Source organism: Anser anser, assembly GCF_964211835.1.
Source record: "Anser anser genome assembly, chromosome: 2".
NCBI lineage: Eukaryota > Metazoa > Chordata > Aves > Anseriformes > Anatidae > Anser > Anser anser.
Genome location: NC_139721.1, coordinates 141,433,314 through 141,446,629, shown reverse-complemented (window position 1 = coordinate 141,446,629; position 13,316 = coordinate 141,433,314). Strand labels below are relative to the sequence as shown.

Below are 13,316 nucleotides of genomic sequence, written 5' to 3'. Positions count from 1 at the left end.
CTTCTCTGTCCCATGACTTGACTGAATCTTGTTGAAAACCTGAAGTTGGCACATCTTGGCAATGTCAGACTGGTGAAAATGTCACCTAGCAGGGCCTGACATTAGAAGTGGCCCCAGAAGTAACCACACTCCTCAAACTATTACAGCCTTTCCTAGCTGTCAGGTGAATCTCCACAACACAACATACTAGAGCATGATCTTGCTCTGCCAAAAACAGGACCTACTGTAGGTCACTGAACTACTGTAAGTACACTGAACTAAATATCACTCCATAAAGTTGCATGACAAAAGCAGAATATAGTAGAGGTCATTGTAGGTCTGCTGACGATGGGAAAGGGACTGAAGTTCCTGCAGCCTCTATCAGCTCCTTAAGTTGCAAGCTGTGAAAAATTTAAGAGAAAGGGGTCCTTTCCTTTTCCGAATTCAGAGATCTCAGAAAACGTAAGAGTGTAAATAAGAGGAAAACAGTACAATAAACAAAACTCAAGACAAAGGATGGTACATGTTAAATGTCAGCAGGTCAGTAACCAGTTCCACTTTTTCCTGTATTAAATCTGATAGACAATATGAAGTGCTTCTTTTCAAATTACCCTTAGACAACAAAATAAATACATAGTATACTGTAATATAGACACTAAATATGGGAACTTTCATCCAAGTATCATTACCCACAAACTAACTTCTAGCCAAAGTACTTTGTGACTACCAGAAGCCAAAATTTCTTCGCTACACTGCGTTCTACAAAAGCTTTAATTCCTAGGCACATGCACATGCCTGGGATAAAATAGAAACGTAATATTAAAAGTCTATAATTCAGTAAAGAAATTTGTCTCTGACAAAAGGGTTTTACAGACCTTGTACATTACTAGAGAAGAAAAGAAAAACAAGTCTCAGGCATTCATCCAACCTTCAACCTCCCTCCCTTGGTCTCTTAATTTATAGATGACTTGCATGTGGTGCTGTTCTACAGGACTTTGGTCTTTCATCAAAATAAAGTTCGTTTCTGAACCTTCTTTTTTTTTTTTTTTTTTTTTAAGATATTTCTACTTTAATGAGGACAAACACCTTCACAGAGCGGGTTTTTAGGAAACCTACATGTTACTGTTTAAAGCTCAGTATCCCCAGAGAAACCAGAAGAGGAATCACTTTTCTAGAATGATATATTTTAGCATCTAAACTTAATTCTTAATAAAATACACCTGCATAACTGGAAAAAGAATTTTTAAAAGCTCAACTTTATCCCTACACTGATGAACTCAACATGCATTTTTGTATACATGGAAATTAGTGAGAGCTAGGTATTTCCACTAAGACTACCATCTTTAGTTTTTAAAACAAAGTGAAGCAGACCAAAAATGCACTGAATTTCACTCATAGCCCTTGACAAACAAGCTAAAACCTACAGGAAAGAAAAATTGCCCTATTGATGAAAACATTTATTACAATTAAAAAATGCTAATTGGTTTATCACATACAGTATTTCTACTGAATCTGGAAACAGAAGAAACGGGAAATCAGTAACGGTCTTGAGAAGTTTTAGTTTCAAAATTGCAAGCTGAAATCTTGCCTTTGACTAGCAGTAACAACACAAGTGTTCTTGTTTGCTTAGTTAGCCATCCAAAACATGCTGGAGTCTCAGTCCAATATTCTGGGAAACCACATGAATAGAATCATGGCAAAAGAAAAACGAATATAACTCTTGCTAGACAGCCCATAATATAACTGCCATCTTTTCCTCTCTGACCAGATAGCCAGGAACAAATCCCATAATAAAGACTTTATAATTTATGAGTGTATAATATAGTATATGATATAACTAAATGCTGTCAACAGTAATAAAGAAAATCTAAAGTATACTAAATTTCCTTCACATAGTTATCTTCTCTTAGATATTTTTTCCTAACGTGTTTCTTTCTTTTTCCTAGATAAATTTATAAGGTCCAAAGTCGGATTATGACTTTCAGGTAACTCAGAAGAGACATGGTAAATCACCCTGTGTAACTTATTTGGCCATTTTACAGGGCATTTTGAACTGGAAATAAAACCACACTGAAAAATCCTTCAAAACACCTTGAAATGCCAGCATGGAGGAAAAGCCTGACATTAAAAAAAAAAAAAAAAAAGTAATATTTTTTTTAAATCAATATTTTTGAATGAATGCAAGGATGTAGATTTGCCCAATGATTAATATGCTAGCCTAAGACTATTTAAATATTTCCTTACTCCCTGCATTCTTTGTTTACTTCCCAGGCTTTCTAAATTCTTTACAGAAGCTCTAGCTCTTTCAGCTGTCAAGAAAAGAGCCTCAATGGACTTTTGCCCACTTCAATACAGCTATGGACATACGTCATGACTTGATCTCCTGGTGATCTTACCTTGTGCAACCTGTTCTCTTCCTCAATGCTTAGTTTTACATTGCAATGTAACATACAGCTCAAAAATACACAGTGTAACCTGTAAAGAATCAGTATTTCCTAGGGTATTAAAAATAGTCTGAAGTGGCAGAAACACTTCTCAGTTTCTTCCTATGGGATTTAAGTTTCATCTGTCAGTGTATCAGCATCTTTTTAAAGTACCAACTAAAGGGCTCATACTTATAATTATGTTACCTCTACTGGTCAAATTTCCACATTGCTTTTGAGTATAATAATTACTTATGAGTATAATCTTAGTCCTCTTCATACTGGAGAACATTTGAGTTGGTTTTGCTCACAATAAAAAAAAAGTGACTGGTTCAATTGTGATTTCACTGTGTGTCCAGGCCCTATTATGAAGAGCTGTAAAGGTCTTCATATCAGCACCTTTGCTCCCTCTAGAGAGTTTAGAAAAAGAACAATGCTTAAATCTTATTAAATAAACTTTAACATACAAAAGACTTCAATGTTCTCTGTCTAAAAAGTGCTCTTGATGTTTAACAACTTACCACTATCATGCAGTGCAGTTCGCAGTCATACGGCTGGATAAAACTTTTCTACCCCAGCCTGTCTCTCATTAAAATATATGACCTAAACATTAATATTTTATAGCCAGTACTGAAGAATTAGGAAGGAAACATGCAGGCAATCAGCATAAAGCAGCTTTTTCCAAAAACAATCACAGTCATCTGAATGGATTTCCTTGAATTATGCCAGAGAACTAAACAAAAATTTAATGATACCTCCTATTTGCCTTGCTCAAAGAATGCTAGACAGGTAGCATACTTAAGCTGATTTGCATGTGCTCTCTTTATGGGATTGATATTTCCAACATGTTTTTATATCTTGAAAATAATATTGGCCTAGGGAAAAAATAGCATGCAATTTTAATTTTTCTGAAATAACGAATGCCACATTCATGGAAATCATATGAGGACACTGATACTTCATCATCAGACCAGTTAAGATCAACCCACTGTTTTCTTCACATCAAAGGAAAGACATGTTTTTCTCTTTTGTTCTTACTGTGGTCAGTTGGAGCTTTACAGCCAAACATAATCATAAAGAAGAAGGGAAGGAAAAGTGCCACCTCTCCCAGAATGACAAAAAAAAAAAAAAAAAACAGCTTGCAGGCAAACTGCTTAGTACATATTTTACAGAAGTTCAGAGAAACTTTACTCAAATTGAAAATAACTCAAATATATACAAGCATATTACTCCAATTTACTTAAAGGAATGTCAACATTTCTACATAAAGTTCTGTATTTTCATAATACTACAGTTAAAACCTAGCTATATTCAAACCAGAGAATTTAGAATATAGACCTTTCTTACTGCTTTTAATTACAGAAGAGTAAGTAATGCAGAAGAGTAAGTAATGTAGCATGTACTAGGACTTAGTAAAAAGTTCACATAAGTTATGTTCACAAGGCAATTCATTTGTATGAAGTCTCATTTTTCAGTTGTTAAATTCTCGCTTCCAGTTCTGCAGCACAAACTTCTTTGCTATCTTTTGTATATACTAATGTAATACCTTTACATCTAATTAACTTGCTATTTGAGCAAATGCTGCAATTACAGATTCCAGTATATGATTAACACACTTTCATCAGGATATAGTCAGACAATTGTTGTATGCTGAGCCCTATTTTCTCATATTTAAGTTGTTGCTAAAAAATAGCAAGCTGCATGGAGACAGAAAACATAAATGTAATCTAAAACTTTTGTACAGTAAAGCACCCGACAAGAACAGCAATATTCCCAGGCAGCTGAGTAACAGAGCACAGCAGAATCCTCAATATACAAAACTCACATTTCAGTGGGCAAAATCCATACATCTTGTCAACATCAAAGTCTGAAGTGGTTCCACACCAGAACCAGCCGTCTGATCGGCCAGCATCTGTGCAGTCAGCGTACCATTTGTCACCAAACTTAAAAGGGAATACACAAGGTGCTCCATTGGCATTTCCTTTCACTGTGTAGGTATCTAAGGAGACACAACGATTTAAAGATGTGTAAGATGTAATAAGCATGGGATATGTATCAGTTAAGCTTTATGATCATATTATAGCAAAGCAGAGCTTGCTAGCTTAGTATCCAATCTGTACTTGAAGTGGGATGTTGCTAGTTTTCACTCTCTATGTCCAAGCTGATACCCGTTTCCACAATGAGACAAATTTTTGTCACTTAAGGAGACCGCTGGCCAGAAAAGGAGACTACTGACCAGAACTGACTGAGCCAACACAGGTTCTTTCCCACGCTAAATTTTACATGCATAACAATCAAAAGTATAAAATCCACAAAGTTAACCAATTTTCTTTTTAAGCCCAAACAACTGTTGGTTCTTGTGTTGGTAACTCATTCAATTACTGTCTGTTTTAGATATAACGTCACACAGGTATAAACTTGCAGGATACATACCACAGAGTGACTCCTTCATACTATGCCCAAATAAAATTTCCACCTAAAGGCCAATTTTGTTTGATCAGGCAGATGAGTTGATGAAACTTATCAAAGTAACTAAAGCAGCTTTCTGTGTGCACACACCATGTATGTACCTCGGTGAGAGGATGTACAGAGGAACACCACTTGACAGGGACCACTACGGAGCTGACATACCAAGGTCACTGTCTCACAGAGCTGCTAGAAAACAAAGGGCAAAGGAGAGATGGGCCATAACTCCATCTCCTCCCTGCCTCCTTTCACATAATTTGCTTCGCTAGGGTTCTTTTTTTCTGGGTCAAGGACTAATACTGTAATCAGCATTCATGTTAACCCTAGGAAATGCATCCTTCCCTTCCTCTGCCCCTTTCTGTTTACCAAAGGGAAGCCAAATGTATTCCCAGGTACTATCATAAACATACATGTATGTACATTTTTATATTTAACTATTTAAAATGTCTTATTTCTTTTTTTCACTTCAGCACCAACCCTGAGAGGCACTTCAAACACCTAGAAATGCACCTTCAGTATACTGGACCTGAAGATACCATGAGTTAATTTAATCCTCACAATATAATCTATATTTGCTCCTCAGGAAGGGGGGTGGGGGAACATAATCAACAGACTATACACTGATACTATGTTTTTCTATAGACATATAAATAGTCAAAGCTATCACTAACTGTTGTGTAATGGTTATACACGTTCTGAATAACCAAAGGCTTTCCTCTTCCTCAAAATGAATCACTGTCTTATATGGTTAATTATCTATCATAACTTTCACAAAAAAAAAGCAAAACAAACCCCTCAGAAAACATAAAGCACACTCATGTGTTGTTGATTTCATCAGAAGTCACACTCACTGATCACTGAAAAGACTAAGGTAATTCTCCTACACTTCTAAATAGTTTAATTAGATACACATAGAAATGAGCTTAGAATACAGAAATTAATGTATAGAACTTTACCTTCATAGCCTCGAGAACACAGATCGTCTGTGGTTCCGTAGACTTTCCACCTACTCCATAAACCAGATCCCTTGTACAGCATAATATTCCTTTCCTGTCTGTTTCCATAGTTGAAAAACAAATCTTCCCCTTGGATTGCAAAGAGAGTCTCATTTCTGCATTCCCATCGCTGAAGTTCGCTAGCCTTGTCACAAGGATACAGAGTGATCGGAACCCAGTCTTTCTTCGAAGGCACTCCCAAGCACAATTTGAACGCTACGCTCATAAGCTGGTGATCTGAGACCCACCTGAATTTTTGTGACTCACTTTCTTGAACGCAAGGAGCGGTAGTCACTGAATTAGAACTTTGAGCCAGTACACAGCGCTTGTGGTCTTCGTTATATATTAAAAAGATGCTAGTATCTGTAAGGCAAAAAGCAATGGAATTATTTGGTTTGAAGTAATCTTACCTACTGTCTAAATGAAATATGAGTCTGCATGCTGCTCTTGGGGTTAAAATCTCATCACCTGTTCAGAAAAAGAAGGTGTGTTACTCCTGTGGACTACATCTGTTCAAGTGGCTGAGAATGCAAACAGTTCAGATTTTGCAACATTTCAACCATCCTGCATCAGTGAACGCATCTATACTCAAAAGAGCAAGGCAGTAGAGACAGATCTAGTGTCTCCTGCAGCTTTAAAGCATGTTTGTGTTTTTTTTTTCAAAAAAAGTGTTGTTTTTTTTTTCCTCCTAAGGAAAAAAAGCCCACTCACAATTTCATTTCAAGCTGCAGCCATGGGAGTTAATGGGAGGAGGGAGCACGCACACCATGCACTGGCGCTGAGCACTCAGCTCCTTGATCCTGGCTCCCAAGTGTGAGAAGATGACTACAGCAGGAGTTCTTCAGGCTCCATTTCCCCTTGATGGAGATTTTTGCTCTCATAAGCACTGCTAAAATCCTTGAAGTCTTAACTGAGTGGAAGGATTTTTATTTTTTACCCCTTGTAAACAAGCTACTTGTAGGGCTTGAACAGCATATTCATTTTTCACTCAACTGCAGTAATCGGTGATTACTTTGTCCTTTCTTACATTTTTCCAGTGACTGAGAATTTCTCCTCCTTCCTCTGATCCCCTTGAGATACATTTTAGGATGGTAAATTAACAGTTCACTGATATTCTATCTCAAAATGTAACAGACTGCACAAGGTCTTAAAATTGTATTTTAACTGGGCTACAAGCTAGGAAAATTACTAATTTATGTTACTCTGTGGATTGAAGCTAATTGAAATATTATTTATTTTAATGCTAGATTACCAAATTAAACAAATTCTACAATGAAAAAAATATTTAACGGGAAACAGGTTAACCACAAAACATTTTCCTGTCTCTGCTGAGGCTCCAATGTGGAAATGATCATAATTTACTACAGGAGAACAACCTGGGAACAAATAACCTCTATCTCAGAGAAAGAGCTGACCTAGACTTATTTCACCCATGGTTCAGTTTCCTTCTCCTGTCCTTTGGCTTCCAACTCACTGGGAAGCAGTATAAAACTGATGAGCACTGGAGACAAAAATTGTTGCCTTTTGCCAATCAGCTTTACTCATAGACAATACAAGGAAATATATAATTATCACTTCTGGTGATAACTTTATTTTAATTCTGCATTTCTACTAGGATTTAGCACGATGATACATGCAATGCTTGCAATTCTCCTTTTCCTGAAATCTTATGTAAAGCTTCCAGTTAAAAGAAAATGTCACACTTTTTCACAAGTGTGGAAAACACTGCTTGATCTTTTAAGCTGCTGAAATCTTATTTGTGGCTTAATATAACATTATATGTTTTATGCGACTTGTGGAGTTAGAGGACACTAGGCATGTGAAAAATGTACCCCAAAGTCAAAAGCCTGGACTGCTGTACCCAGGCCCAAAAGAGTGTGAAGTTTTGGCTTCAGAGACAAGGTCAGAAAGCTGAATAAAGAGGCCTGGCCAGTGGGGGTGTGAAAAAATCTTCGGTCCTCTGCTTTTCTGACTGTACCTTTACAAAGTGTAAGCAGTATGTAAATGCAACACAAAAGCTTTTACAAGGGCCCCAGTGCACACAGGGATCTGACAGGGAATAATACTTATGAGTTATAAACAGATAAAGGGCCAACATAGCCAAGTAGGCATTAAAAAGAAATTGGCACCAAAGCAGGATGGAAGAACAAGAGGTAGAAGAAGGCAGGAGTAACTGTGGTTGAGACTGCAGTTGGAGAATTTCCTTTTCCTTGTTGTAGCTCCTGATACATTCATGACCATACAGCTGATTTGTATCATGGTCCTGTGCTGCTCCAGTTATGGCTTTACTGCTGTGTCTGTTCTGCCTGTTTGCACACCAAACCAGATTCCCACACAATGCTTTCTGTGTGAGATATTATTATCTGTGAAACACTCATTATGCCCTGCCAGCTCTTCTCTGTAACCGCTTGATATCACTTCTTGTCAACATATTGAGTTGTATCTGTAAAATGGGTTGTGCAGAACTATTCATGTAACTGTTAACTGTGTTTCTTCACCATTCTGTAGCAACATTTGTCATAGAGCTCCCATAACAGGGGCCCATCCTTCACTATAGATGAGCTGGAGGTGGTACACAAGAAGGTTCACCAGATCATCATCCCAAATACTACAGTCTTGGTACGTTGAATTATGGCAATTTCTAAGAGAGTAACATATAACGAAGGTTTCAAAAATTACTCCTGGAAAAAGGTTCATAGAAACCTTCCAGGCATAAGTACCGACTCATCTCACCCTTAGAACTGTACTGGGTCTGTCTGGGATGGAGTTAGCTTTCCCCACAGCAGTTCATACAGTGCTGTGCTTTGCACTTGTAGCTAGAACGGCATTGATACTGTACCAATGTTCTGGCTGTTGCTGAGCAGTGGTTGCACAGCATCAAGGCTGTGTCTCTGGCCTCAGCCCCCCAAAGGCCACTTGGCTAGGGGTGGCCAAAAGGCTGGGAGGGGGCATAGCCGGGGACAATCCATGCCATAAGATGTTGTGCTCGACACTAAAAGCATCAGGGGAAGAAGAACAAGGGAGGACGTTCCAGCAGTTGCCTGGACATCATTTGCGAAAGGATAGAGAGAATAATTTTTTTCTTTGCTTTTCTTTCATTAAACTCCTGACTCAAACCCACAGGTTTTCCTCCATTTAATTTTCTCCCCACACCCATCATCCTCCTGCTGAGGAGGGGGAGTGAGAAAGTGGCTGTGCGGTATTTAGCTGCCTGTCACTGTTAAACCACAACAATAACACATCCAGAGGCATCTAGCATTTTACCTCAACGGTCCCAAGCAGTTAATAATAGATTCTTTTTCCCACAAGGTTTCATTTTTCTTTACCCATCACACTGATGATTTGCCTATTTCTGGCCCCAGAAAGCATGTACTGTAAAATGTTACTGACCAAGTAACTTTTCCACAGCAGAGATTACATTCTAAAAGTTCCAGTATGCCAACACAGCTTCAGATTTTTCAGCTTTTTCAAACTATCACAGATTACATGAGTGTAAATTAAGAAGTGACTCATTAAGCCAGTGAAGGGCTACCAGTGTCAAACACCTACTGAGAGCACCCCAACAGCCAGAGGCAAGAGAGCGGGAAGTAATGAGGCAGCAAGCAGGTAGGATGACTGTCTTTGCCACGAAGGCTCTCACTTACCAGATAGCCTACAATGATTCCTGCTAACTACACATAGCAAAAAAAGGTTACAAGCTACTGTTACAAAGCTGTACTTCAGCAGACCTCAAACTGGACTGCAAAGGATGCCGAGAAGGCTTTCAGGAAGGGTTGAGGCAAAACTTTTACTGGAATATAGCAGTGCACTGGAAATCAGAGAAATTCTGAGGTGCAAGCTCCATGTTTCACCCAGACAACCCTATGACAATATCTGGGGTACTCTAACACCCCCAGGCAGCCCTGCTTGGTGCCCACTACGACCCAAAAAACCTGAAACCCAAAGGGCCGTCTCATAGGGCGGCTTCACCCACAGATCACCTCAGGGTGAGGACGGGGAGGGGGCGGCAGCTGGGGCGTGCGGCTGAGGGAGGGAGGGACGGACGGACGGACGGGTGGCGGCCGCCTTCCCTCCGGCCCTCCCCGACGCCCCGAGGCTCCCCTCGGGCAGCACTGAGGGGGGTAAAATGGCGGTGGGCTTCACCCCGTCCCGCGGGGCTGCCCTCCACCTGCGCGGGGGTTATCCCCACACACAGCCGCAGGTCGGCGCCTGCCGAGACCCCTCTCCATTCCCGGCGTATCGCGCACAGTCCCTGCGGGCACTTACCCAGCAGCGGAAAAGCCCCGGGAAGAAGTACGAGGAGGAGCAGGAGCAGGGAGGGAGCCATCGCCGCGGCTTCGCCCGTCGCGCCCCTCCGCTGTGAGGAGAAGGCTCCCCGCCGGGCAGGTCCTCCGCACTTGTGCAGGGCTGGTGGATCGGGGGAAAGCTCTGGGCTCGAGATGATAAGGAAATATCCTGTCACATGGGGTGCTTTGAAATAACAGGAATTCGCTGTTCAAACTTTGCTTTCCTAAGCTGATTTTCCTCAGCGGAGGGAAGAGCCTCCTTCCAGGCACATGCAGGTGATAAAGTGGTGATAGCTGAGGGGCGGGCTGGGTTGTGGTTTTTTTTGTTGTCGTTCTTTTTTTTTCTTTTTTCTTTTTTCTTTTTTTTTTTTCATTCCCTGCGTGACCCTGTTAGTGCTGCACGTGGGTCGTTGCTTGCTTTTCTAAGAAAATCAGCCCTCCGGGGAGGACGGGGAAGAGGAGCGTCCACCGTGAGCGAGCAGGACACCGCTCCTCCTGCCCCCTGAGGGGAGCCTGCATCTCCAGCAACCCCACCTCGCCCCGGCTTCTCCCTAACTGCAGGAGGAGGAGGAGGAGGAGAGCCCTACTTTTTGGAAATCAGGATTTCGCTGCCCCCCCTGCCTTACTCAGGTGGCAGGTGCCCGGTGGGGATGCACGGAGCTGCGAGCTCACACCAGCCATCAGTGCCCAAGCTACAGACGAGCACGCCGGCTTTCCATGAAAATGTGCCACGCATGTGTTTACTTGGTTTTTGCTCACCAGCTGCTGTGAGCAGTTAGGTTTACATCTGTAAATGCTGGCTTTTACAGCATCATTTGGAAACAAGCCCTGATTACTGTTATTATTTTTCTTGTCTGCAGTAATACCCACGTTTCAACGTTAAATGCCAAGGATCAGAACCAGATTAGTTGCCTGTGAGTAAAGTCACTGGGAGTTGTGGAGACTGAAGGAAGAAAAGAGAAGGACTGAAGCACCTCTTTAAATATTTCTCCAGCTTTTTGTGAGCTCTAATAAATTTCAATAGATTTTTGTTCTTCGTCTGACTTTGATGGCTGTATCTATTTTTAACATGATGTAAATCTTGCTCACGCAATCAGAGTGTGAGGTGGGGGGGGAATAGAAACTTGCTGGCTTTCACAAGCTGAAGCATCTTTGTGGAATTTAAGTAATCTTTCTGAAAAGGTGCCTTTAGAGCACAATCTGTCTTGAAGTTTTTACAGCTTCTTCCTGGGCGGACCTCACCAAATGCTTTTTTTTTTTTTTTTTTTTTGTTAGGAGCAGCACATTATTGCTTAGAGGCTGTTACCAGTATTTGATCTGAAGGGTCCCAAATTGATGGAAAACATAAGCCTTACCGCTGTCTTACATATAGAGGCTTTTGTAACATATTGGACTTACTGAGCATACACATACATATGCCTGATGAATTGCACCATGTGCATGGTGCCTGTTGTGCAGTTGTTCTTGTACCATCGTGCACTCAGAAATCTCCAGTCAGTATAGAAAGTTTTCTAAAGCCTCTTTGCTGGAAGTTCTGGGTGGAAAAATAGAGCAAACACCCATGTGAAATTAGTATGGAAGGAAATGGGGCAGAGAGAGCAGATACTTTTACAGTGCTTTTACAGGAGAAGAAATAATGGAGATGAAATCCAAGCTCATTTGAATTCCATGACAAAACTCCCGGTAACACAAGCAGGGATGCCAGCCAGGTGTCTGAGCTCTGTTGTGCCCTCCTATGGACACCGTATGGGAAGTGAAGAGGAAACTTTTCATAATTTGTATTGACATCTGTGGTCCCATGTAAACGGGAGCTGGGAAGTATTTCAACCATAATCAGCAGAGTTCTGTATCATTATGTTGATGAATTCTCATCTAGGAAACTCCATCCCACAACTGATACGAATTCTCTTGCTGCAGTATCTGGCACTTGTTATTCACTAACTACTTGCAATAACCTTTATGCCAAACAAATAAAAGATCCAAGTGCTTCCATTGAGGAGATACAGCCAACTCAAATAATCATAGCACAACTCAGAAATGAAGAGTTGCCTCATATTCTACCACTATCACCTCAGAAACATTCAGGCACTGAAAAGTGGTTTTAGATGTGGAGGGAAAAAACAGTTTCCTAAATCGCCTTAATATTTGTTCACATTTATTTTGATAGTAGTTAGCAACTATGGGAAGCCTAGGAAAACATCTAGTGCTAGAAGGAAGAAGTCAGACCATGGAGAATAATGCAGATGTCCCAACAGCAGACCATCATCCACATTCTGTTTGGGAATCCTTGGCATTCTTTTGGCTAAGGATAATCAAAGAAGGGACACACTATGTCAAGTTCAGTCTCCATGTAAGTACAACTTCCATAAAAGTCTTTAAATTCAAATAGCAAAACGGGCTGCATATAACCTAAGTGCCTACATGCATCATACAAATACGGAAACAGTCAGTGGCCACACCAGGAATGACCTATATTTGGAGGTAACAGAATAAACAGTATCAGACAATTCTTGGAGATTCCCAAGACTGAACTGTACAAGCTTAGCAACTTGATCTAAATTTCAAGGTAGGCCTGCTTCGGTGAGGGGGTCATACCAGACGGCTTCCAGAGGTCCCTTCCAACCAAAATGAGACATCAGAAGAGCTACTACTAAGACTAGAATTCCAGCCTTTCTTGGGATCTTTGCGTCACTGAATTAGTTCTTTTCCTAATTCTTAAAAAATGCCTTTTCCTCATTGTCCCTTGCACACACTGGAAGTACTGTCACTTCAAACTCATTTTGATCGTGGTGCAGGTATTTATATAGACACATGACCTGCTTAGAACAGCACAGGTCTGGATGAGTTTATTCAGCCTCCATGTCTCATCTGCGGAATACTGCTCAACAATTAAGTCTGGGTCTAGCTTACGCTTTGGGAATCAGTGTACAAGTACATAAATAGTATATTCTGATTGTAGCGCAAGGGGAAGAATTTCTCTATTTTGGACAAAAAGATTAGGCAAAGTCTTAGGCTATAGTGATTTGTAGGCAAATAGTTACCAGAACTCCAATCTGCTAAATAACTAATGACAGGATACTACTTAAAACACGCCCTAGATAGACATATGTTTTCAGCTTTCTCTGTGGGTAGCAAGCCAGCTGCCATTTACATTTGGAACACAAAGA

At 40.5% G+C, this 13,316-nt stretch overlaps 1 protein-coding gene and 1 long non-coding RNA gene across 4 annotated transcripts in view; one reads left to right on the top strand and one right to left on the bottom strand.

Annotated features, from left to right (window-relative positions):
- Positions 1 to 10,266, bottom strand: part of MRC1 (mannose receptor C-type 1) — a 58,023-nt gene extending 47,757 nt beyond the window's left edge. The window contains exons 1-4 of one of the 3 annotated variants that reach the window (XM_083822492.1): positions 10,130 to 10,266; positions 6,112 to 6,226; positions 5,825 to 6,008; positions 4,228 to 4,401 (exon numbers count right to left, since the gene is read on the bottom strand). In XM_083822492.1, coding sequence (XP_083678618.1) covers positions 4,228 to 4,401; positions 5,825 to 5,906 — 256 coding nt within the window. In that variant the 5' untranslated portion in view covers positions 5,907 to 6,008; positions 6,112 to 6,226; positions 10,130 to 10,266. Of the gene's footprint in view, positions 1 to 4,227; positions 4,402 to 5,824; positions 6,227 to 10,129 lie in introns of those variants that run through there. The other 2 variants (XM_083822491.1, XM_083822493.1) reach the window with 2 other exon arrangements.
- Positions 10,267 to 10,284: 18 nt separating this feature from the next.
- On the top strand, positions 10,285 to 11,192 carry LOC310893465. The gene is made up of 2 exons (XR_014579004.1): positions 10,285 to 10,425; positions 11,010 to 11,192. It is a non-coding gene; the product is annotated as an uncharacterized lncRNA (long non-coding RNA).
- The last annotated feature ends 2,124 nt before the right edge of the window (positions 11,193 to 13,316 follow it).